Source organism: Pelobates fuscus, chromosome 5 (genome assembly GCF_036172605.1).
Source record: "Pelobates fuscus isolate aPelFus1 chromosome 5, aPelFus1.pri, whole genome shotgun sequence".
In the NCBI taxonomy this organism is placed as follows: Eukaryota; Metazoa; Chordata; class Amphibia; order Anura; family Pelobatidae; genus Pelobates; species Pelobates fuscus.
The window spans coordinates 40,289,982-40,316,474 of record NC_086321.1 but is presented as its reverse complement, the minus strand read 5'-3'; the positions used below and the strand labels follow the sequence as shown (position 1 = coordinate 40,316,474).

Genomic DNA, 26,493 nt, shown 5'->3' with positions numbered 1-26,493 from the left:
AAACAGAAACAGCAGTACAGCCCACCCACAATAACTGGTTACTACACCTGGGTAGAGGAGAAATTGGTCCATGTCCAGGTGCCTCACCATGGCTGTGTGGGGGACTGGTAGGCTGCCTTGGTGGGTTGCTAAGTGGGCAGAGACCAGCGGTATTCTGCCCGGATGCCAGCACTACCACGGGAGTAGTCGGGTTGAAGCCTGGTTGCTGGAGACCGACTGTCTCCCCTTTAAATACACCACTCTGCTGCTGGAGACCGACTGTCTCCCCTTTAGTTACACAGCTCTGCTGCTGGAGACAGACTGTCTCCCCTTTGGCTAAACAGCCCTGTCGTGGGGGGGCAGGACCGACCGTCCCTACCCCCTGTGCTGGAAATGCAGAGACCACGGTCCCATCTGCACAGGTGTGGGGCTTACAGTCTCCCCCTGGTACATTAAGCTGCCGCTGGGGAGAGGTGGTAACAAGCTCCTCTTCTGATAGAACACTCTGCCGCTGGGGAATGGGGACTGGGCTCTCTATTCCCTGTACATTAATAATCTGCCGCTGGGGAGAGGTGGTAACAATCTCCTCTCCCATACATACTTCCAGTCTCTGCGGAGGGAGACCGACTGTCTCTCCTCCCAACACAGAGTCCTGCTGTTGGGGAAAGGAGGCTGGGCTCTCCATTCCCTGCTGGATACTCTGCCGCTGGGGAATGGAGACTGGGCTCCCAATTCCCAACAAATCACACTGCTGCTGGGGAGGGAGGACGGCCCCTTCAGCTCCCTGTAACTTGGGCGCAGAGACCACGGTCCCATCTGCGCTGGTGAGGGGCTTAGTGTCTCCCCTTGGTGTGCTAAGCTGCCGCTGGGGAGAGGGGGTAACCAACTCCTCTCCCTTACACACTTTCAGCTGCTGGGGAGAGGGGGTAACAGGCTCCTCTCCCTGAACCTTAGACTGCCGCTGGGGAGAGGTGGTAACAAGCTCCTCTTCTGATAGAACACTCTGCCGCTGGGGAATGGGGACTGGGCTCTCTATTCCCTGTACATTAATAATCTGCCGCTGGGGAGAGGTGGTAACAATCTCCTCTCCCATACATACTTCCAGTCTCTGCGGAGGGAGACCGACTGTCTCTCCTCCCAACACAGAGTCCTGCTGTTGGGGAAAGGAGGCTGGGCTCTCCATTCCCTGCTGGATACTCTGCCGCTGGGGAATGGAGACTGGGCTCCCAATTCCCAACAAATCACACTGCTGCTGGGGAGGGAGGACGGCCCCTTCAGCTCCCTGTAACTTGGGCGCAGAGACCACGGTCCCATCTGCGCTGGTGAGGGGCTTAGTGTCTCCCCTTGGTGTGCTAAGCTGCCGCTGGGGAGAGGGGGTAACCAACTCCTCTCCCTTACACACTTTCAGCTGCTGGGGAGAGGGGGTAACAGGCTCCTCTCCCTGAACCTTAGACTGCCGCTGGGGAGAGGGGGTAACAGGCTCCTCTCCCTGCGACACCCTCTCTTGTTGTAGGGGAAAAACGACTGTCTCCCCTTCCAATACTTTGTCTTGCTGTTGGGGACCAGGAAAGACTGTCCCTATCCCCAGTGGTGTAGGTGCAGAGACTACGGTCCCATCTGCACTGTTGTGGGGCTTACTGTCTCCCCTTAGTGTGCTAGGCTGCCGCTGGGGAGCAAGGATGGCACCTTCAGCCCCCTGTAACACACACTGCCGCTGGGGATCTGGGCTGACTGCCCAGCATCCCTGTAGGGCCGGTAGAGAGATCTCGGTCCCATCTCCACCTGCCATCTGTGGGTCTCTCCAGGACCAGTCTATGAGGTCCCCCACTTCTGCAGCTGGTAGTGAAGCAGGGGGTACCTCGGCCACGTTTTCCCAGCTGTAGGCTAGCAGGTCTGGGTCTGCCACCCAGTTTTCCCGGTCTGCGTCCCTGCTCTGCGGCTGGCAGGAATTTAATAGTTCTACATAGTCTATCTCCAGCTCTCGTTCCATGGCAGCGAAACGGCGGAGGTCTTCTCCCAGTCCAATAGATCTCGGGCCCTGTAACATCTCACCTCGGTAATGAAAGATAGCCCAGTACCGTGACTCCGCTGGACTGCCGAAGTCGACGTCTTCCGCTAAGGCTTTCCACAACAGGCCAGGGCTAGTGTAGTTCTCCCCCCCCGGCTGGATGCCCTCTGCCCTCCACGTCTCTGGCTGGATGGTGCACCACCACAGTTCCCGGTATGAGGCGTCCAGGCTCAGTTCCCTTTCCACCAGGTACTCAAGTTGTCTTACCCGCTGCCCTCCGGGTTGGTCTCCCAGAAGCGGCATCCGCCAGGCCATTTGTTCCTCCAACTGGTATGCGACACCAGGAAGGCGCTGCTGCCGTTGATACTGGACTTCCTCCAGGGCATCGTACCATAATTCTTTCCGGGCATTATCTCTCCATTCTAATTCACTCTCTTCCTCAGGTGTGTGTGTTGCCCAGGGGTCTACGAACCCCATTTTCCCAAATCTTTATGTAAACAGGGACGCTGTATGAACACTAGCGTCGCCCTTACTTTGTAAATCCCAACAAACTGTGTCTCCGAGCTGCTTTACCTCGCACTAGGACGCCATCCCACCGCTTGCCACCAATGTAACGGATCGCCTGGCACCCCGACTGGGTACCTCCGTTAATGGATGCTCCTAGCGCTTCCTGAGAAATGAACCCCCACATGTGACATATCTCCAGATAGCTTGGACCTGAGCGCCCAATATATCCGAACAGTGCTCAGATCCCACGAACCTAGTCAAATCGCCATGGGGTTCAAGTGTCTATAGAGGTCTCTTTTGACCAGGGCCGGACTGGCCCACCGGGATACCGGGGAATTTCCCGGTGGGCCGGTGGACTTGGGGCCGCCAGTGCAGCATTTGACACATTTTTCCCTCCTGTGAGGTTTTGTGTGAGGCTGGGGCAGACAATTACCGAAGTGGCTGCTAAACAGACAGAGGTGGCAGCCAGCTGCAGCAGGGAGGAGAGAGAGTCTCTCCCACATTGCCAGCTCTTCTGCACGGCCTGTCTGGTAAGGATCCAGCCCCTGCATTGGAGCTCCGCCCACCAGCCTCAGCCTGGTGAACTTTTACACAGGAAGAGGAAGTACAGGAAGCACCTGAACAGGATCCACACTGCTAGTGACAGGTAATTGTATGATTGATACTGAGTGAGATTGAGAGTGAGAGAGAGTGAGTGTTAGAGAGAGAGAGAGTGAGAGAGAGAGAATGAGTGTTAGAGAGAGAGAGAGTGAGAGTGTGAGAGAGTGAGAGTGTGAGAGAGAGAGAGAGTGTGTGAGTGAGAGAGAGAGTGTGAGAGACAGAGAGAGTGAGAGAGATAGAGAGAGTGAGAGAGAGAGTGTGAGTGTTAGAGAGAGAGTGAAAGTGAGAGAGAGAGAGAGAGAGTGAGTGTTAGAGAGAGAGAGTGTGAGAGAGAGAGAGAGAGTGAGAGAGAGTGTGAGAGACTGAGAGAGAGTGTGAGAGAGAGTGTTAGAGAGAGTGAAAGTGAGAGAGAGTGAGAGACTGAGAGAGAGTGAGAGAGAGAGAGTGAGAGAGAGTGTGAGAGTGTGAGAGAGAGAGTGAGAGAGAGAGTGAGAGAGAGAGTGAGAGAGAGTGTGAGAGTGAGTGAGAGAGTGTGAGTGAGAGAGTGAGTGAGAGATAGTGAGAGAGTGAGAGAGAGATAGAGAGAGTGAGAGAGAGTGTGAGTGAGAGAGTGTGAGAGACTGAGAGAGAGAGAGTGTGAGAGAGAGAGTGAGAGACAGAGAGAGAGAGTGTGAGAGAGAGAGTGTTAGAGAGAGTGAAAGTGTGAGAGAGAGAGTGAGAGACTGAGAGAGAGAGTGAGAGAGAGATAGCGAGAGAGTGAGTGAGAGATAGTGAGAAAGAGTGAGAGAGAGTGAGAGAGAGTGAGTGAGAGAGTGTGAGAGACTGAGAGAGAGAGTGAGAGAGAGAGAGTGAGTGAGAGAGTAAGAGAGTGTGAGAGAATGAGAGAGTGAGTGAGAGAGAGAGTGTGTGCATCATTGAGCTTGTGGTGTGCTTGTAGTGTGCATCAGTGAGCTTGTAGTGTGCATCAGTGAGCTTGTGGTGTGTATCAGTGAGCTTGTGGTGTGTATCAGTGAGCTTGTGGTGTGTATCAGTGAGCTTGTAGTGTGCTTGTGTATATCAGTGAGCTTGTGGTGTGCATCAGTGAGCTTGTAGTGTGCTTGTGTATATCACTGAGCTTCTAGTGTGCATCAGTGAGCTTGTGGTGTGCTTGTGTGTGTATCAGTGAGCTTGTGGTGTGCTTGTGTGTGTATCAGTGAGCTTGTAGTGTGCATCAGTGAGCTTCTAGTGTGCATCAGTGAGCTTCTAGTGTGCATCAGTGAGCTTGTGGTGTGCTTGTAGTGTGCTTGTGTATCAGTGAGCTTGTGGTGTGCTTGTGTGTATATATCCGTGAGCTTGTGGTGTGTTTGTGTGTATCAGTGAGCTTGTAGTGTGCTTGTGTATATCAGTGAGCTTGTAGTGTGCATCAGTGAGCTTGTGGTGTGCTTGTGTGTTTGTCAGTGAGCTTGTGGTGTGCTTGTGTGTATCAGTGAGCTTGTATGTGCATCAGTGAGCTTGTGGTGTACTTGTGTGTATCAGTGAGCTTGTAGTGTGCTTGTGTATAACAGTGAGCTTGTAGTGTGCATCAGTGAGCTTGTGGTGTGCTTGTGTGTTTGTCAGTGAGCTTGTAGTGTGCTTATGTATCAGTGAGCTTGTAGTGTGCTTGTGTGTGTATCAGTGAGCTTGTAGTGTGCTTGTGTGTGTATCAGAGAGCTTCTGTGTGTCAGTAAGCTTGTGTGGGTCAGAGCACTTCTGTGTTTGTCATTATCAAGCTTGTGTTGGTCAGAGACGTTGTGTGTGTGGTGAGCTTGTCTGTAGTTAGGTTGTGTTTGTCACTGAGTTTGTCTCTAGTGTGCTTGAGTGAATGTCAGTGAATTTGTGTACAGCAGCAAGCTTGTCTGTAGTGAGCTCTTTTGTGTCAGTGAGCTTTTCTATAATCAGTGTGTGTGTGTGTGTGCCATTGAACTAGTGTGATTTATTAATGTGGGACATTCTTTTAATATATATATATATATTTTCAGAAATTATACAATTGACACATTGATGCCGATATGCTGATATTGGCATGGAGTGTTTCCCTGCTTAAAGAATTGTCCCCAAGCAGAGCCAGTCACAACGGACAGGGAGCGTCCTGGAGGGTGGTGGTTATAGCACTGTAACACCCATGGATCATCTAGAGCGGGGGGCTGCAGGTAAAACAAAAGTCTTCTTCAAAGTGCATACATATAAACAATACAAGCATACTATGTGACACAATGAATTAGAGGGCTGAAATAATTTTTTTCCAGGGCTGCTTTCTGTTCCCAGTCCGGCCCTGCTTTTGACCGACCACAGCATGGCTTTCCTGACCAAAACAGTTCCACAGAATTTCGCTGTGCGGCCAGTCTATTTCCCATGTTAAAGTCAGTTCAAATAGACAAACGACAACCATTCGTGCAAATGTCAATGTTAAAGTGGCATTCGAATTGTCGAACAGCGCTCGACTCCTGACGAAGCGTCGAAGTTCAGAGAAGGTAAAGTTTAGCGGTGTTCGTGCCGTCGCGTGTCCATTTTGAGTTCCATGAACTCGACGACCAAACACCGCTGAACGCGTTCGACTAAACGAGATGGCCGCCGCCACGTGTTCGACTATACAAACGGCGACCTCCTGGGAGGTAAATGAGGGACACACTCCACTTGTGTGTGGTCCGGCTGTTCGTTAGTTTGTATGTATAAACGAACACCATAGGCACAATCCATTCGGCTGTCCATAGACTGAACTGGGGGGAAAAGACACGAACAAAAGCCCTTTTTCTATTCTGTATCCCAGTCTAATACATGGGCCATAGTCCTGGGGCAAGTGGCTGGCAAGCAGGCCCTTCCAAACACCAGTGACGAAAGTGCTTTCGTCACAGTGGTCGTGCTAAAATTGCTCCTCTATGGCAATCAGTACATAATATTATCTATAAATTATGTGATATTAGGCTTATATACAAACCAGAAACAGCTTATAGCGGTTTACCATTGTTTGGTTGCGACCAAGATAATTATTGCTAGGAACTGGAAAAAGGACCAACCTTTTAATACTTCTCACCTTATTTCTCAGATTAAGTTTCAATTATTAATGGAGAGAGGAATGAGCAAAATTAAGGGCATTTATAGAGATCTTGACCAATGGGAGAAAGGGAGAAATTTCATAGACTTTGGAAAAAAACAAGTAACAAATCTAGGGTATGAGATTGTTAGGAAGGGGTGGGAAGGTGTGCTTTCAGTGACCGATCCATGTGTTGTTGTTTTTTTTTTTTTTTTTTTTTTTTTTTTGTTTCTTTGTTTCTTTATGATTTGTGTACATGTTTATGTTATTGGGAAGGCTTTTGGATTGTCAAGTATTTAAGTTTGATTTTTTTCTTTTTCTGTTTGATAAAGGTGATTGTATGCATGTGTGATACATTTGTTTCAGGTAAATTTGAATAAAAAGGAAAAAAAAAATATCCCCAAACATCTAATATAGGGTAGTAAAACTGTTTAGTCCTGGATATTTATGGGGTTTTAAGGTGATCTGCAGTTCTCCTACCTTGACTGCTGCAGCTATGATTTTGTGTGCCTCTGCAGGTAGGGTAGGAAGACACAGATATACTAAGATATGAGGCCCTTCAGAGCATTAGTCTCTAGCAGAGTGAGTGGAGAGAGATTGTAAAGGGAGAATAATTATATTCCTGAAAGAACTGACCCACTGTTACAGGCTCACTGACTATTGAACCCATAAAAGAGGATTTTAGAAATCAGCTCATCTTCCAGTTTCTGTTTAAGGCAGCAGGTCAGCATTGAGTCTGCCTTGTTCTCTTTTTCCTAGAACGTCTGTTTAGTCCACATTAGCGCCTTTGCTGCCGCTGGGGAGAGGGGGTAACCAACTCCTCTCCCTTACACACTTTCAGCTGCTGGGGAGAGGGGGTAACAGGCTCCTCTCCCTGAACCTTAGACTGCCGCTGGGGAGAGGGGGTAACAGGCTCCTCTCCCTGCGACACCCTCTCTTGTTGTAGGGGAAAAACGACTGTCTCCCCTTCCAATACTTTGTCTTGCTGTTGGGGACCAGGAAAGACTGTCCCTATCCCCAGTGGTGTAGGTGCAGAGACTACGGTCCCATCTGCACTGTTGTGGGGCTTACTGTCTCCCCTTAGTGTGCTAGGCTGCCGCTGGGGAGCAAGGATGGCACCTTCAGCCCCCTGTAACACACACTGCCGCTGGGGATCTGGGCTGACTGCCCAGCATCCCTGTAGGGCCGGTAGAGAGATCTCGGTCCCATCTCCACCTGCCATCTGTGGGTCTCTCCAGGACCAGTCTATGAGGTCCCCCACTTCTGCAGCTGGTAGTGAAGCAGGGGGTACCTCGGCCACGTTTTCCCAGCTGTAGGCTAGCAGGTCTGGGTCTGCCACCCAGTTTTCCCGGTCTGCGTCCCTGCTCTGCGGCTGGCAGGAATTTAATAGTTCTACATAGTCTATCTCCAGCTCTCGTTCCATGGCAGCGAAACGGCGGAGGTCTTCTCCCAGTCCAATAGATCTCGGGCCCTGTAACATCTCACCTCGGTAATGAAAGATAGCCCAGTACCGTGACTCCGCTGGACTGCCGAAGTCGACGTCTTCCGCTAAGGCTTTCCACAACAGGCCAGGGCTAGTGTAGTTCTCCCCCTCCGGCTGGATGCCCTCTGCCCTCCACGTCTCTGGCTGGATGGTGCACCACCACAGTGCCCGGTATGAGGCGTCCAGGCTCAGTTCCCTTTCCACCAGGTACTCAAGTTGTCTTACCCGCTGCCCGGGTTGGTCTCCCAGAAGCGGCATCCGCCAGGCCATTTGTTCCTCCAACTGGTATGCGACACCAGGAAGGCGCTGCTGCCGTTGATACTGGACTTCCTCCAGGGCATCGTACCATAATTCTTTCCGGGCATTATCTCTCCATTCTAATTCACTCTCTTCCTCAGGTGTGTGTGTTGCCCAGGGGTCTACGAACCCCATTTTCCCAAATCTTTATGTAAACAGGGACGCTGTATGAACACTAGCGTCGCCCTTACTTTGTAAATCCCAACAAACTGTGTCTCCGAGCTGCTTTACCTCGCACTAGGACGCCATCCCACCGCTTGCCACCAATGTAACGGATCGCCTGGCACCCCGACTGGGTACCTCCGTTAATGGATGCTCCTAGCGCTTCCTGAGAAATGAACCCCCACATGTGACATATCTCCAGATAGCTTGGACCTGAGCGCCCAATATATCCGAACAGTGCTCAGATCCCACGAACCTAGTCAAATCGCCATGGGGTTCAAGTGTCTATAGAGGTCTCTTTTGACCAGGGCCGGACTGGCCCACCGGGATACCGGGGAATTTCCCGGTGGGCCGGTGGACTTGGGGCCGCCAGTGCAGCATTTGACACATTTTTCCCTCCTGTGAGGTTTTGTGTGAGGCTGGGGCAGACAATTACCGAAGTGGCTGCTAAACAGACAGAGGTGGCAGCCAGCTGCAGCAGGGAGGAGAGAGAGTCTCTCCCACATTGCCAGCTCTTCTGCACGGCCTGTCTGGTAAGGATCCAGCCCCTGCATTGGAGCTCCGCCCACCAGCCTCAGCCTGGTGAACTTTTACACAGGAAGAGGAAGTACAGGAAGCACCTGAACAGGATCCACACTGCTAGTGACAGGTAATTGTATGATTGATACTGAGAGAGATTGAGAGTGAGAGAGAGTGAGTGTTAGAGAGAGAGAGAGTGAGAGAGAGAGAGTGAGTGTTAGAGAGAGAGAGAGTGAGAGTGTGAGAGAGTGAGAGTGTGAGAGAGAGAGAGAGTGTGTGAGTGAGAGAGAGAGTGTGAGAGACAGAGAGAGTGAGAGAGATAGAGAGAGTGAGAGAGAGAGTGTGAGTGTTAGAGAGAGAGTGAAAGTGAGAGAGAGAGAGAGAGTGAGTGTTAGAGAGAGAGAGTGTGAGAGAGAGAGAGAGAGAGTGAGAGAGAGTGTGAGAGACTGAGAGAGAGTGTGAGAGAGAGTGTTAGAGAGAGTGAAAGTGAGAGAGAGTGAGAGACTGAGAGAGAGTGAGAGAGAGAGAGTGAGAGAGAGTGTGAGAGAGAGAGTGAGAGAGAGAGTGAGAGAGAGAGAGTGAGAGAGAGAGTGTGAGAGTGAGTGAGAGAGTGTGAGTGAGAGAGTGAGTGAGAGATAGTGAGAGAGTGAGAGAGAGATAGAGAGAGTGAGAGAGAGTGTGAGAGACTGAGAGAGAGAGAGTGTGAGAGAGAGAGTGAGAGACAGAGAGAGAGAGTGTGAGAGAGAGAGTGTTAGAGAGAGTGAAAGTGTGAGAGAGAGAGTGAGAGACTGAGAGAGAGAGTGAGAGAGAGATAGCGAGAGAGTGAGTGAGAGATAGTGAGAGAGAGTGAGAGAGAGTGAGAGAGAGTGAGTGAGAGAGTGTGAGAGACTGAGAGAGAGTGAGAGAGAGAGAGAGTGAGTGAGAGAGTAAGAGGGTGTGAGAGAATGAGAGAGTGAGTGAGAGAGAGAGTGTGTGCATCATTGAGCTTGTGGTGTGCTTGTAGTGTGCATCAGTGAGCTTGTAGTGTGCATCAGTGAGCTTGTGGTGTGTATCAGTGAGCTTGTGGTGTGTATCAGTGAGCTTGTAGTGTGCTTGTGTATATCAGTGAGCTTGTGGTGTGCATCAGTGAGCTTGTAGTGTGCTTGTGTATATCACTGAGCTTCTAGTGTGCATCAGTGAGCTTGTGGTGTGCTTGTGTGTGTATCAGTGAGCTTGTGGTGTGCTTGTGTGTGTATCAGTGAGCTTGTAGTGTGCATCAGTGAGCTTGTAGTGTGCTTGTGTATATCAGTGAGCTTCTATTGTGCATCAGTGAGCTTCTAGTGTGCATCAGTGAGCTTCTAGTGTGCATCAGTGAGCTTGTGGTGTGCTTGTAGTGTGCTTGTGTATCAGTGAGCTTGTGGTGTGCTTGTGTGTATATATCCGTGAGCTTGTGGTGTGTTTGTGTGTATCAGTGAGCTTGTAGTGTGCTTGTGTATATCAGTGAGCTTGTAGTGTGCATCAGTGAGCTTGTGGTGTGCTTGTGTGTTTGTCAGTGAGCTTGTGGTGTGCTTGTGTGTATCAGTGAGCTTGTATGTGCATCAGTGAGCTTGTGGTGTACTTGTGTGTATCAGTGAGCTTGTAGTGTGCTTGTGTATAACAGTGAGCTTGTAGTGTGCATCAGTGAGCTTGTGGTGTGCTTGTGTGTTTGTCAGTGAGCTTGTAGTGTGCTTGTGTATCAGTGAGCTTGTAGTGTGCTTGTGTGTGTATCAGTGAGCTTGTAGTGTGCTTGTGTGTGTATCAGAGAGCTTCTGTGTGTCAGTAAGCTTGTGTGGGTCAGAGCACTTCTGTGTTTGTCATTATCAAGCTTGTGTTGGTCAGAGACGTTGTGTGTGTGGTGAGCTTGTCTGTAGTTAGGTTGTGTTTGTCACTGAGTTTGTCTCTAGTGTGCTTGAGTGAATGTCAGTGAATTTGTGTACAGCAGTAAGCTTGTCTGTAGTGAGCTCTTTTGTGTCAGTGAGCTTTTCTATAATCAGTGTGTATGTGTGTGCCATTGAACTAGTGTGATTTATTAATGTGGGACATTCTTTTAATATATATATATATATTTTCAGAAATTATACAATTGACACATTGATGCCGATATGCTGATATTGGCATGGAGTGTTTCCCTGCTTAAAGAATTGTCCCCAAGCAGAGCCAGTCACAACGGACAGGGAGCGTCCTGGAGGGTGGTGGTTATAGCACTGTAACACCCATGGATCATCTAGAGCGGGGGGCTGCAGGTAAAACAAAAGTCTTCTTCAAAGTGCATACATATAAACAATACAAGCATACTATGTGACACAATGAATTAGAGGGCTGAAATAATTTTTTTCCAGTGCTGCTTTCTGTTCCCAGTCCGGCCCTGCTTTTGACCGACCACAGCATGGCTTTCCTGACCAAAACAGTTCCACAGAATTTCGCTGTGCGGCCAGTCTATTTCCCATGTTAAAGTCAGTTCAAATAGACAAACGACAACCATTCGTGCAAATGTCAATGTTAAAGTGGCATTCGAATTGTCGAACAGCGCTCGACTCCTGACGAAGCGTCGAAGTTCAGAGAAGGTAAAGTTTAGCGGTGTTCGTGCCGTCGCGTGTCCATTTTGAGTTCCATGAACTCGACGACCAAACACCGCTGAACGCGTTCGACTAAACGAGATGGCCGCCGCCACGTGTTCGACTATACAAACGGCGACCTCCTGGGAGGTAAATGAGGGACACACTCCACTTGTGTGTGGTCCGGCTGTTCGTTAGTTTGTATGTATAAACGAACACCATAGGCACAATCCATTCGGCTGTCCATAGACTGAACTGGGGGGAAAAGACACGAACAAAAGCCCTTTTTCTATTCTGTATCCCAGTCTAATACATGGGCCATAGTCCTGGGGCAAGTGGCTGGCAAGCAGGCCCTTCCAAACACCAGTGACGAAAGTGCTTTCGTCACAGTGGTCGTGCTAAAATTGCTCCTCTATGGCAATCAGTACATAATATTATCTATAAATTATGTGATATTAGGCTTATATACAAACCAGAAACAGCTTATAGCGGTTTACCATTGTTTGGTTGCGACCAAGATAATTATTGCTAGGAACTGGAAAAAGGACCAACCTTTTAATACTTCTCACCTTATTTCTCAGATTAAGTTTCAATTATTAATGGAGAGAGGAATGAGCAAAATTAAGGGCATTTATAGAGATCTTGACCAATGGGAGAAAGGGAGAAATTTCATAGACTTTGGAAAAAACCAAGTAACAAATCTAGGGTATGAGATTGTTAGGAAGGGGTGGGAAGGTGTGCTTTCAGTGACCGATCCATGTGTTGTTGTTTTTTTTTTTTTTTTGTTTTGTTTTTTGTTTCTTTGTTTCTTTATGATTTGTGTACATGTTTATGTTATTGGGAAGGCTTTTGGATTGTCAAGTATTTAAGTTTGATTTTTTTTCTTTTTCTGTTTGATAAAGGTGATTGTATGCATGTGTGATACATTTGTTTCAGGTAAATTTGAATAAAAAGGAAAAAAAAAATATCCCCAAACATCTAATATAGGGTAGTAAAACTGTTTAGTCCTGGATATTTATGGGGTTTTAAGGTGATCTGCAGTTCTCCTACCTTGACTGCTGCAGCTATGATTTTGTGTGCCTCTGCAGGTAGGGTAGGGAGACACAGATATACTAAGATATGAGGCCCTTCAGAGCATTAGTCTCTAGCAGAGTGAGTGGAGAGAGATTGTAAAGGGAGAATAATTATATTCCTGAAAGAACTGACCCACTGTTACAGGCTCACTGACTATTGAACCCATAAAAGAGGATTTTAGAAATCAGCTCATCTTCCAGTTTCTGTTTAAGGCAGCAGGTCAGCATTGAGTCTGCCTTGTTCTCTTTTTCCTAGAACGTCTGTTTAGTCCACATTAGCGCCTTTGCTGCCGCTGGGGAGAGGGGGTAACCAACTCCTCTCCCTTACACACTTTCAGCTGCTGGGGAGAGGGGGTAACAGGCTCCTCTCCCTGAACCTTAGACTGCCGCTGGGGAGAGGGGGTAACAGGCTCCTCTCCCTGCGACACCCTCTCTTGTTGTAGGGGAAAAACGACTGTCTCCCCTTCCAATACTTTGTCTTGCTGTTGGGGACCAGGAAAGACTGTCCCTATCCCCAGTGGTGTAGGTGCAGAGACTACGGTCCCATCTGCACTGTTGTGGGGCTTACTGTCTCCCCTTAGTGTGCTAGGCTGCCGCTGGGGAGCAAGGATGGCACCTTCAGCCCCCTGTAACACACACTGCCACTGGGGATCTGGGCTGACTGCCCAGCATCCCTGTAGGGCCGGTAGAGAGATCTCGGTCCCATCTCCACCTGCCATCTGTGGGTCTCTCCAGGACCAGTCTATGAGGTCCCCCACTTCTGCAGCTGGTAGTGAAGCAGGGGGTACCTCGGCCACGTTTTCCCAGCTGTAGGCTAGCAGGTCTGGGTCTGCCACCCAGTTTTCCCGGTCTGCGTCCCTGCTCTGCGGCTGGCAGGAATTTAATAGTTCTACATAGTCTATCTCCAGCTCTCGTTCCATGGCAGCGAAACGGCGGAGGTCTTCTCCCAGTCCAATAGATCTCGGGCCCTGTAACATCTCACCTCGGTAATGAAAGATAGCCCAGTACCGTGACTCCGCTGGACTGCCGAAGTCGACGTCTTCCGCTAAGGCTTTCCACAACAGGCCAGGGCTAGTGTAGTTCTCCCCCTCCGGCTGGATGCCCTCTGCCCTCCACGTCTCTGGCTGGATGGTGCACCACCACAGTGCCCGGTATGAGGCGTCCAGGCTCAGTTCCCTTTCCACCAGGTACTCAAGTTGTCTTACCCGCTGCCCTCCGGGTTGGTCTCCCAGAAGCGGCATCCGCCAGGCCATTTGTTCCTCCAACTGGTATGCGACACCAGGAAGGCGCTGCTGCCGTTGATACTGGACTTCCTCCAGGGCATCGTACCATAATTCTTTCCGGGCATTATCTCTCCATTCTAATTCACTCTCTTCCTCAGGTGTGTGTGTTGCCCAGGGGTCTACGAACCCCATTTTCCCAAATCTTTATGTAAACAGGGACGCTGTATGAACACTAGCGTCGCCCTTACTTTGTAAATCCCAACAAACTGTGTCTCCGAGCTGCTTTACCTCGCACTAGGACGCCATCCCACCGCTTGCCACCAATGTAACGGATCGCCTGGCACCCCGACTGGGTACCTCCGTTAATGGATGCTCCTAGCGCTTCCTGAGAAATGAACCCCCACATGTGACATATCTCCAGATAGCTTGGACCTGAGCGCCCAATATATCCGAACAGTGCTCAGATCCCACGAACCTAGTCAAATCGCCATGGGGTTCAAGTGTCTATAGAGGTCTCTTTTGACCAGGGCCGGACTGGCCCACCGGGATACCGGGGAATTTCCCGGTGGGCCGGTGGACTTGGGGCCGCCAGTGCAGCATTTGACACATTTTTCCCTCCTGTGAGGTTTTGTGTGAGGCTGGGGCAGACAATTACCGAAGTGGCTGCTAAACAGACAGAGGTGGCAGCCAGCTGCAGCAGGGAGGAGAGAGAGTCTCTCCCACATTGCCAGCTCTTCTGCACGGCCTGTCTGGTAAGGATCCAGCCCCTGCATTGGAGCTCCGCCCACCAGCCTCAGCCTGGTGAACTTTTACACAGGAAGAGGAAGTACAGGAAGCACCTGAACAGGATCCACACTGCTAGTGACAGGTAATTGTATGATTGATACTGAGAGAGATTGAGAGTGAGAGAGAGTGAGTGTTAGAGAGAGAGAGAGTGAGAGTGAGTGTTAGAGAGAGAGAGAGTGAGAGTGTGAGAGAGTGAGAGTGTGAGAGAGAGAGAGAGTGTGTGAGTGAGAGAGAGAGTGTGAGAGACAGAGAGAGTGAGAGAGATAGAGAGAGTGAGAGAGAGAGTGTGAGTGTTAGAGAGAGAGTGAAAGTGAGAGAGAGAGAGAGAGTGAGTGTTAGAGAGAGAGAGTGTGAGAGAGAGAGAGAGAGAGAGAGTGAGAGAGAGTGTGAGAGACTGAGAGAGAGTGTGAGAGAGAGTGTTAGAGAGAGTGAAAGTGAGAGAGAGTGAGAGACTGAGAGAGAGTGAGAGAGAGAGAGTGAGAGAGAGTGTGAGAGAGAGAGTGAGAGAGAGAGTGAGAGAGAGAGAGTGAGAGAGAGAGTGTGAGAGTGAGTGAGAGAGTGTGAGTGAGAGAGTGAGTGAGAGATAGTGAGAGAGTGAGAGAGAGATAGAGAGAGTGAGAGAGAGTGTGAGTGAGAGAGTGTGAGAGACTGAGAGAGAGAGAGTGTGAGAGAGAGAGTGAGAGACAGAGAGAGAGAGTGTGAGAGAGAGAGTGTTAGAGAGAGTGAAAGTGTGAGAGAGAGAGTGAGAGACTGAGAGAGAGAGTGAGAGAGAGATAGCGAGAGAGTGAGTGAGAGATAGTGAGAGAGAGTGAGAGAGAGTGAGAGAGAGTGAGTGAGTGAGAGAGTGTGAGAGACTGAGAGAGAGTGAGAGAGAGAGAGAGTGAGTGAGAGAGTAAGAGGGTGTGAGAGAATGAGAGAGTGAGTGAGAGAGAGAGTGTGTGCATCATTGAGCTTGTGGTGTGCTTGTAGTGTGCATCAGTGAGCTTGTAGTGTGCATCAGTGAGCTTGTGGTGTGTATCAGTGAGCTTGTGGTGTGTATCAGTGAGCTTGTAGTGTGCTTGTGTATATCAGTGAGCTTGTGGTGTGCATCAGTGAGCTTGTAGTGTGCTTGTGTATATCACTGAGCTTCTAGTGTGCATCAGTGAGCTTGTGGTGTGCTTGTGTGTGTATCAGTGAGCTTGTGGTGTGCTTGTGTGTGTATCAGTGAGCTTGTAGTGTGCATCAGTGAGCTTGTAGTGTGCTTGTGTATATCAGTGAGCTTCTAGTGTGCATCAGTGAGCTTGTGGTGTGCTTGTAGTGTGCTTGTGTATCAGTGAGCTTGTGGTGTGCTTGTGTGTATATATCCGTGAGCTTGTGGTGTGTTTGTGTGTATCAGTGAGCTTGTAGTGTGCTTGTGTATATCAGTGAGCTTGTAGTGTGCATCAGTGAGCTTGTGGTGTGCTTGTGTGTTTGTCAGTGAGCTTGTGGTGTGCTTGTGTGTATCAGTGAGCTTGTATGTGCATCAGTGAGCTTGTGGTGTACTTGTGTGTATCAGTGAGCTTGTAGTGTGCTTGTGTATAACAGTGAGCTTGTAGTGTGCATCAGTGAGCTTGTGGTGTGCTTGTGTGTTTGTCAGTGAGCTTGTAGTGTGCTTGTGTATCAGTGAGCTTGTAGTGTGCTTGTGTGTGTATCAGTGAGCTTGTAGTGTGCTTGTGTGTGTATCAGAGAGCTTCTGTGTGTCAGTAAGCTTGTGTGGGTCACAGCACTTCTGTGTTTGTCATTATCAAGCTTGTGTTGGTCAGAGACGTTGTGTGTGTGGTGAGCTTGTCTGTAGTTAGGTTGTGTTTGTCACTGAGTTTGTCTCTAGTGTGCTTGAGTGAATGTCAGTGAATTTGTGTACAGCAGTAAGCTTGTCTGTAGTGAGCTCTTTTGTGTCAGTGAGCTTTTCTATAATCAGTGTGTGTGTGTGTGCCATTGAACTAGTGTGATTTATTAATGTGGGACATTCTTTTAATATATATATATATATTTTCAGAAATTATACAATTGACACATTGATGCCGATATGCTGATATTGGCATGGAGTGTTTCCCTGCTTAAAGAATTGTCCCCAAGCAGAGCCAGTCACAACGGACAGGGAGCGTCCTGGAGGGTGGTGGTTATAGCACTGTAACACCCATGGATCATCTAGAGCGGGGGGCTGCAGGTAAAACAAAAGTCTTCTTCAAAGTGCATACATATAAACAATACAAGCATACTATGTGACACAATGAATTAGAGGGCTGAAATAATTTTTTTCCAGGGCTGCTTTCTGTTCCCAGTCCGGCCCTGCTTTTGACCGACCACAGCATGGCTTTCCTGACCAAAACAGTTCCACAGAATTTCGCTGTGCGGCCAGTCTATTTCCCATGTTAAAGTCAGTTCAAATAGACAAACGACAACCATTCGTGCAAATGTCAATGTTAAAGTGGCATTCGAATTGTCGAACAGCGCTCGACTCCTGACGAAGCGTCGAAGTTCAGAGAAGGTAAAGTTTAGCGGTGTTCGTGCCGTCGCGTGTCCATTTTGAGTTCCATGAACTCGACGACCAAACACCGCTGAACGCGTTCGACTAAACGTGATGGCCGCCGCCACGTGTTCGACTATACAAACGGCGACCTCCTGGGAGGTAAATGAGGGACACACTCCACTTGTGTGTGGTCCGGCTGTTCGTTAGTTTGTATGTATAAACGAACACCATAGGCACAATCCATTCGGCTGTCCATAGACTGAACTGGGGTGGAAAGACACGAACAAAAGCCCTTTTTCTATTCTGTATCCCAGTCTAATACATGGGCCATAGTCCTGGGGCAAGTGGCTGGCAAGCAGGCCCTTCCAAACACCAGTGACGAAAGTGCTTTCGTCACAGTGGTCGTGCTAAAATTGCTCCTCTATGGCAATCAGTACATAATATTATCTATAAATTATGTGATATTAGGCTTATATACAAACCAGAAACAGCTTATAGCGGTTTACCATTGTTTGGTTGCGACCAAGATAATTATTGCTAGGAACTGGAAAAAGGACCAACCTTTTAATACTTCTCACCTTATTTCTCAGATTAAGTTTCAATTATTAATGGAGAGAGGAATGAGCAAAATTAAGGGCATTTATAGAGATCTTGACCAATGGGAGAAAGGGAGAAATTTCATAGACTTTGGAAAAAAACAAGTAACAAATCTAGGGTATGAGATTGTTAGGAAGGGGTGGGAAGGTGTGCTTTCAGTGACCGATCCATGTGTTGTTGTTTTTTGTTTTTTTTTGTTTTGTTTTTTGTTTCTTTGTTTCTTTATGATTTGTGTACATGTTTATGTTATTGGGAAGGCTTTTGGATTGTCAAGTATTTAAGTTTGATTTTTTTTCTTTTTCTGTTTGATAAAGGTGATTGTATGCATGTGTGATACATTTGTTTCAGGTAAATTTGAATAAAAAGGAAAAAAAAAATATCCCCAAACATCTAATATAGGGTAGTAAAACTGTTTAGTCCTGGATATTTATGGGGTTTTAAGGTGATCTGCAGTTCTCCTACCTTGACTGCTGCAGCTATGATTTTGTGTGCCTCTGCAGGTAGGGTAGGGAGACACAGATATACTAAGATATGAGGCCCTTCAGAGCATTAGTCTCTAGCAGAGTGAGTGGAGAGAGATTGTAAAGGGAGAATAATTATATTCCTGAAAGAACTGACCCACTGTTACAGGCTCACTGACTATTGAACCCATAGAAGAGGATTTTAGAAATCAGCTCATCTTCCAGTTTCTGTTTAAGGCAGCAGGTCAGCATTGAGTCTGCCTTGTTCTCTTTTTCCTAGAACGTCTGTTTAGTCCACATTAGCGCCTTTGCATCTGAAAAGGTTAACCATTTCAAAGTTCTCTAATTGCTGTTAACTAGGTGAGAAGCTGATGTGTAGGGGCCTTCTTGTGCAGGGTCTCTAACATTTTCAGCTAAGATATAGCATTTGTGATGGATTTCTGTTGAATCACTGGTTTGTGGGCTGCCTATAGGGAGGTCGGTGGAGAAATTGAAGACTCATTGATTTCAAAATAATTAGTGAGATCTTTCATTACAGTTTCCACTATGTATTTTTCATGTAACAGTAGTGAGTAAAGTCTCCATATCCATGGTCTGCATACGTTTGGAATGGTTACAGTAATGTCTGCATGGTCTGACCATAAGAAAGAACCTATGTCAGAAGAAGTGAACCAATATAGCCCATTGTGTGCAGGGATATAAGAAAATAATCTTTTCTGGAATAGGATTTGTGGGGATCAGAAAATGGTATAATCCAGGACTAATGGATATTGAACTCTCCAAATATCCAGCAAGTTGTGGGAAGTGAGGAATCAAGCAAACAAGGTGTCAGTTCCCAAAGGTTTCTGTGACAATCGCTCGGGACTCACCTGTTCATGGCCACAGTGTGGACTGCATTACAGTCCCCACTTATAATGAGGTAAGAAGGGGAAAGGGTGGATATTTGCACGGACAAAGTCTTCCAGAACGATGGGTCTGGGCAAATAGGAGTATACAGGCAACAAATAGCCACTCGGGTGTCAATCTTTCTATTAAGGACAAGAATCTGCCATAGGGGTCTGAGTAAGGAGTGATATCAGTTAGTGGGCATGAAGCCTTTAGAATAATTGCAACTCCATTAAATTTGGGATGGCAAGAAGTAGGTAATCTCGCTTGCAAGGTGAGTTAGTGAGGCCAAACAAGAGATCCAAAGTCATCAGGAGTCAGAGGCATTATGAACAACATGATGATCTCTCTCAGCAGTTGTAAAAATAATTAATTACACTTGTTAAAGTTCTGTTCAGAATTGAGTGCCTAACTCAAAAAATTGTAATTCAAACAATGTGTCCTCTATTAAACACGTGTCCCGTGGTTAGGAAATAAAGACTATGCAAATGCTTGTCAAGGTGTGGACTATGCAAATGCATGTTCAGTGGTGTAAAATGAAATCAAATATTACTATGTACAAAAAAAAGGAAAAATAATGGATGAAAAACAATGGATGAGAACCACACAAAGTACAGCGATTATCCTTGATGAGTACCATGGGTGTCCCAGTGATACCTGTAAACCTAACCAAATGAAATGGTCAATGTAATTTGAATACCATTCGATCCTTTATAGAAATGAGATAAAAAGGCCAAGGTAGCTCTCTGCTCATGAGACTGCTTGGGAATCCAGCTGTGATCTGGTGTGGATCGTTGCTTTGCTCTGGGTGGTTTAGGAGTTCTTGAGTGCAAGAAAGGGTATATAGATGTGCATCTATGTGAGATCACCTGCAAGTAACATTGAATGGGTGGTAAGCCTAATTTCTTTTCAAATTCCTACACTTCCGACGATCTCGATAACATGTAGAATTTGTTGTCTTTCCTTACAGTAAGCTTGAAAGTATGTCCCCAAGCTTAGCGGAGCATTTGCTGTGATAGGGTTTGAATAAGCAAAAATCCTTGCACCAGCCCTGGTGGTGTCAGACTCTGAATTGGAATTGGGTAAGTCACCAGAAGGCAGGAAGGCCTTAGATTTCTTGTGGAAGACAGGTGCCCGGTGGACGACTCCCTGGGTTTTTGCTTCCACCCATCGGGTTGGTAAGTCTGCACTAATAGTGACTCTGTCAATTAATGGGTAAGTATAAAGCTCATTGTTATAGCAGATGTTTGCTAAATAAAAGCCTGAAGGCAACCTTGACCAAGGTCAAGCTCCATCCCCTGCACCTACAGTTTTTAAGTGATTGTTTACTAAAACAAATGTATGGCTACTTTTTTAATACAATATCGTACAGCAGACATTCACATACTCACATTTATTTTTTAGTTTAACAACTTACTTACTTGTTTAGAAACTTTAGCCCATGTTTTCTTGAGTCTGTAAACGGCACTCCTGTTCAAAGCCGATGTGATTTCCAGCACACCGTTGTAGTTGTGCATGCACCGACATATATCAGCTACCACCACCCACTTCTCAATAGAGCTAGCTCTCGAAGTAACATCAGGATGGCTCATGATTTCCGAGGCAACCAAGTTGCTCATCTAAACAAAATGTATTTAGATCTGTTAATATTACTGCTGAGAGGAGATTGTATACTTTACTACCGCAAATATAAAGAATTGCGCCTCTTGACAGATCTCAAGATTGTTTATGGGTTAAATTATATTTTATGGTACATGGTTTATCTGCTACCTGATATATAACTGTTCAGTTGCTTCAACAACTAATAGAGGCATGCAGTCATAGGTCCTCATAAGCTTCTTTTTGCCTCACAGCAGTGAGAATATTTAAGTGTTGATGGAACTTATCATGGCTGTATTTACGGCCAGGCCACATTCATATAATCAGACACCAGCAAACTGGTGAACAATGGATTCACCAAGGGACTTTACATTTTTTATAATAGCAATTTTGTTAAACTCAAATAAAGTAAAACGCTGAAATCAGTTTATGGAGTATACTGTTTGAGTTTTTTCATCCTAGTGATCCAGAACAAAACTATGTATATAATAAAAACTGTGGCCTATTCAAAGTTCTAATAGAACATGTACAATAATTATATAACATGATGGTTATATAATCCATAACCATCATGCTGATGGCTTTCAGGCTGATGGTTTCCAATTTCGACACTTCTTTGGTTGGTTAGATATTTTATATGCCCCTTACCTTAAAGGAACAATCTAATATTAAACACAAATATATTTATTTTTAGTATTGTAGTTTCTTAAATCTAATAGTATGCCTCCCTCCCCCTTTTAAATAAAAAACACAATTCTTACTCCCTGGTTATGAAGCAGTGAGCAGTCTCCATTTGGTAGCCACTTTTTCTATTCTGAGATCATCTTCAGGAATACTCTCTGATACTCATAGAGAAAAACAGAGAACCAGCTTGACATTGACATCAATCAATAAGATGTAGTGGTTTGCTGAGAGGTCCTCTCTAATCTTCACTCTGACTTTGTAAAACCAACCTATAAATTATCACACATGCTGGTGGCAAATTTTACTTTTTAGTTTTTTCTATTCTGATACTCATACTTTTTATATCATCCAACATATAAGTATTTATTAAATAAATTGATACTACTCACATCATTAAAATGTTGGCTGGTTTTCATGATGGACGGTGTTCTCCCAGTTTTATCTGTTTTCATCCATCCTTGGCCAAGGAACTCTCTGAAACCAAATGTATCAGTGTTAGCTTTCAGTAATAGCTATAACATAATCTTGACCTGTATTTGCTCTTTAACAATAGTTATAGAAAAGTTAAATAGAGTGGAGCATAAGGTATTTATCATCAATCTATAACAAAACCTGAAATTTCATCAACAGATATTTCACCCAGCTGCCAATAGAGGTTATAAGAAATCATGTAAATATATAAATCAAAATACATGCATATATGAGCATTCCTATAATTCTACAACAGGTATTTATTTAAGTCATCTTTTCATATTTCAAGTATGTATATGTGCTTCATTTGTTTTTTTGTTTTTTTTCTCTATCCATTTTATTTTAGTTCACTTACAAGAATACAATGCAATGAGTACATTTTCATTCTAGGCACGCCTCCAGGATAAAGTAACCTGAGGAGAAAATTGAGGCCAAAGGAGATTCAGTGCTGGAGAAGATGTGAGTAATTATTGTTTTATTTTTCCTTTTTATTTATTTCTTTTTTTAAACAGCTTTTGGGGGGGACAAGGGGCAATAGGGGTGTGGCGTTAGGAATAGAGAGATGTATTCCTAATGCTACATTGTTCTTTGAATGATCTGGACAGACCAAGAGGTTATTTTTCAAGTGCATGAGTGTTTTCAGTGTGATCACAATTGAAAAATATCACAACCTTTTTCTGTTGGTATTGCTGCAAAAGTTAGAAGTCATTAGCAACTTAATCCCAGGCTTAATATCATTCATCAACATTAATCCCTCAACCTCTCTCTTGATGCTCAGAGATTGCAAGGTTCACGAGAAACAAATTGGATCCATGATAAAACGATCTGATCTGCCATAATGCCACTAATATGGAGCAGTGGTGACGATAATATAGGTCATTAACCTGTTGTGTTTTCCTTTGTTTAAGATAATAGTTACTTTTGACAAAACCCCCAACCCCACCCCCTGTCCGACAGCCGACGGACAACCCAACCACCACCACTTCCCCACGACAGGCCCAACCAGACAACAGTTCGCCCACTCAGACACCCACCACGAAAGATGTGGATGACACACATCACCAGGCTGAACAGCACTGAAAGAAACACCCCCCCAACAGAAACTACAAGACAAACCCCACACCCACCTGCCCACACTGACTAGAGAGGGACCAACCCCGGACACAACCACCACAGTCCAAACGACAACCAGAGCCGCACAGGCCTAACCACGAGTAGCACAAAGAAAGCGCGGCACAACATGGCATTCCAATACGAGGTAGGGACCTGACTCCCCTAGACAACCCATTACCCATACCCTAGGAACCAACCGAGCCGGTGACACATGGGGCCAATACACAGATATAACCGCTATGATACGAACCAACCCCATGCTGACGCTGTATATGTACTTGTCTCACTTCTGTAAACCACCGAACTGAATGGACCCTCTAACCACCCCCTTTTTTTCCTTCTGTACCCCTCCTTGATTGCATAAAACAAAATTACTATAAATAAAGAATTAAAAAAAAAAAAAAGATAATAGTTACTTTGTATACTATACAAGTATTGTGGTGATTATTTACTTACTGATATGGAATGCTTCTAAAAATGATATGATCCAAAAGTGTTATCTGCTCAGCCAGTTCCATTGCAGACAGTGTTTCCAAGGATTCTGTTCTAGAACCATCTGACTGAAAAATAAGGTGAGATATTTAAAATACAACCTGCAAACAGACACCCAAAGCATTATAACCACAACCTGATTATTGAATAGGTTCTGATGCAGTAACATAGAAACATAGAAACATAGAATGTGACGGCAGATAAGAACCATTCGGCCCATCTAGTCTGCCCAATTTTCTAAATACTTTCATTAGTCCCTGGCCTTATCTTATAGTTAGGATAGCCTTATGCCTATCCCACGCATGCTTAAACTCCTTTACTGTGTTTACCTCTACCACTTCAGCTGGAAGGCTATTCCATGCATCCATGTCCCTCTAATTTCAGACTATGTCCTCTTGTTGTGGTAGTTTTTCTTCTTTTAAATATAGTCTCCTCCTTTACTGTGTTGATTCCCTTTATATATTTAAATGTTTCTATCATATCCCCCCTGTCTCGTCTTTCCTCCAAGCTATACATGTTAAGATCCTTGAATGCCAGCCCTCTGTTTTCTGTAAAGCCATTTTTAAATGTTTTTACAAAAAAATGGAATTTCTCTAGCACAGAAAAGCTCGAACCCTCCCAGATGTTTTTTCCACATTATCTGTCAAAAGTGGTGCTACATGGGATGGTAATGATAGGCTGTGAGCATGGCTTATCACAACTGCAACAGACTACCATTGTCACTTTCTATGGTTTAACAGAGAATAAATTGGTCCTCTCTGATGGTACTCGTTCTACTCACGTAATAACTGATATACCGTATTTATCGGCGTATAACACGCACTTTTTCTCCCTGAAAATAGGGGGCAAACGATGTGTGCGTGTTATACGCCGATATAATATTAGGAAGCCATAGTACATACCGCATAGCGGCGCGAATGGATGTCATCGGTGCACATTGCACCTCCAGTGCAGCCTTCCTCCTTCCTGCTACAGGTGTTACGTCACACCAGTAAATCTTGCGGCCGTCGGAGCGTAACCACGGCAAAGGCTCTGCATTGCTCGCGAGAGTTACTCGGCGAGAGTTTCACTGAGGTACAGGCATTTAGGGAATGGCATTTAAGGAATTTCAAGAATGTGACAAGTACGATATTGCACACAAAGATTAGACACTGCCTGACAGAGCAAGGGGGAGCAAGAGACTACTACATACTACTACATACACTAGCTGACCCCCCTCCCTGCAGTGTGCATTGATTTTAAAGGGTACCAGAGTATTAAAAGAAGTCTGCCAGGGGGGGAGCAAAGAAACACTGCTGATGGCTAGTGTCCGTCTCCCTACCAAGCAGTGTTTCTTTGCTCCCCTCTGGCAGACTTCTTTTGATAATCTGGTCCACTTTAAAATCAGTGCACACTGCTGCCTTTGGGGGGCCCCCCTCCCTGCAAAGGCATCAGTGTGCATGGACCTTAAGTGCCGGTTCACACTTGTGCGATGCGGGAACGCTGCGAATATGCAGCTTGTTCCCGCATCGCATCCGCACCTCTGGCAGTTCACACTGCCATATGCGATACTCAGGGGATGTCAATTAAAAGTTAACGACACCCCCAGTTGAGATCGCATATCGCAGTGCGATCTGCAAGTTCACACAGAATCGGATCGCACTAGTGTGAACCACTATGCGATCCGATTCTGCTGCGGATAAAAAAAAGGGTCATGTGCGTGTTTAGTGCGGACGCGGTGCAAATTCAGCCATACGAACTGTTTTGGGAAATGCCTCACTACCTATGATTGGCTTCCTGGGGGGCTCAATCTGAATATGTCCGAGCCCATTCTTAATTTTACCATACCATACAAACACATGCTAACAAAGCCATCCTACAACACACACTACACACAGCCATCCTACAACACACAGATATAACAAGAGTACCGGTAAAATTACACACCCCTGATACTACCTTACTCTTTTTTAATTTAAACTTAGGTAAAAAGTATACCACTGCAGTGTGACTCATCCTGAGACTCCGACGCTGAACTCTGCACTATCATACGTGCATTCATTACGTACTGTGATAAAGTGAAGGCAGAGAAGCCATTTAACCCCAGGGGGAGTATATGTAGTTTGTGTTTTGTACAACACAAAGCGTTGTTTAGTTATGGGCCCCTGGGGTGGAGTATTTGGAGAGAAGGGAGGGCCAATGCTCCACTCCACAGTTTAGTGGTTTTTATGGGAGACATAGATCCAGGCCAGGGTTTTTTGGACTGTCTCCAACACACTGCTCAGCTGCTGATAATCAGCTGTAGCAGTGGGAATAAACCACTCCCTGCTAGGCAGGTACGGGGGGATTGCTGGCTTCCTCTCAGGAAGCAGGTAGGAGAGAGGGTGTTCTCTCCAGTAAGAGAATCAAGGAGACTAGGCACTGGGAGTGCTGGCTTGAGGCACTGGGAGTGCTGGCTTGGAGCACTAGGAGTGCTGAGAAGAAGCAGTCAAGGCTGGCTTAGAGCACTGGAGTGCTGAGAGCAGACAAATACACTAGGTTGGTGAAACCCACAAATTTTGTTATAGTTTAACCCCTGATAGATAGGGACTCTGATGTGAGTTAGTGCTCAGACGAGCTAGGCTTTTTGTTATAGGGATTTGTGTTACATCATTGCATTTATGTTTTGTTTGCTGCTGCCTGATGTGTAAATTTACAAATAAAGTTGCCGGGATTATAAGAAAATAAAAGGACTGTGCATGTTTTTGCCCTAGAGGACCGTGCTATCTACTAACAAGGATCACAGTACTTACGGTACCGGTATTTCCCTACTACGGTATCCCTAATGGAATCAAAGCAAAAGCGTGCAGCATATACAGCTGGTTTCAAGTTAAAGGTTGTGGAATATGCCAAGCAACATGGAAATAGGGCTGCAGCAAGCCACCAACAGAATGCACAATACGAGAGTGGCGTAAAATGGAAGAAAAACTCAAGACATTATCAAAAACAAAATGCAATTTTCGCATATTGCTAAATGGCCAAAATTAAAAGAACGGGTGAAGGAATTTGTAGTTAATCATAGAAAAGCGGGCATTGCATTATCAACAAAAATGATCATCATTCAAGCAGTGAAAATCAGCAAAGAGTTGCAAATACAAGATTTCAAAATAACAGCATCATGGTGCCAAAGATTTATAAAGAGGCATGAGCTTCGGATGCGAACAAGAACCAGGATTGCCCAGCGTATGCCAGAAGATTATGAAGAGAAGATAATAAATTTTCATACATTTATTATCAAACAAAGGAAGAGACAAAATTTTGAAATTGGTCAAATCGGCAACATGGACGAAGTACCACTCACTTTTGATGTTCCTTCAAATAAAACTGTTGAAGCAAAAGGTGCCAAGACCGTAACAATTAAAACTTCAGGGCATGAAAAAAATCGTTATACTGTGGTCCTTGCTGTCACTGCAGACGGAAACAAGC

At 46.1% G+C, this 26,493-nt stretch overlaps 1 protein-coding gene across 4 annotated transcripts in view; it reads right to left on the bottom strand.

Annotated features, from left to right (window-relative positions):
- The window catches only part of RASGRF2 (Ras protein specific guanine nucleotide releasing factor 2), a 295,529-nt gene that overhangs the window by 17,189 nt on the left and 251,847 nt on the right, over positions 1 to 26,493 (bottom strand). For all 4 annotated transcript variants that reach the window (XM_063453728.1, XM_063453731.1, XM_063453730.1 and 1 more), the window contains 3 exons: positions 23,014 to 23,117; positions 21,363 to 21,447; positions 20,112 to 20,309 (listed from right to left, as the gene is read on the bottom strand). In XM_063453728.1, coding sequence (XP_063309798.1) covers positions 20,112 to 20,309; positions 21,363 to 21,447; positions 23,014 to 23,117 — 387 coding nt within the window. The remainder of the gene's footprint in view (positions 1 to 20,111; positions 20,310 to 21,362; positions 21,448 to 23,013; positions 23,118 to 26,493) is intronic.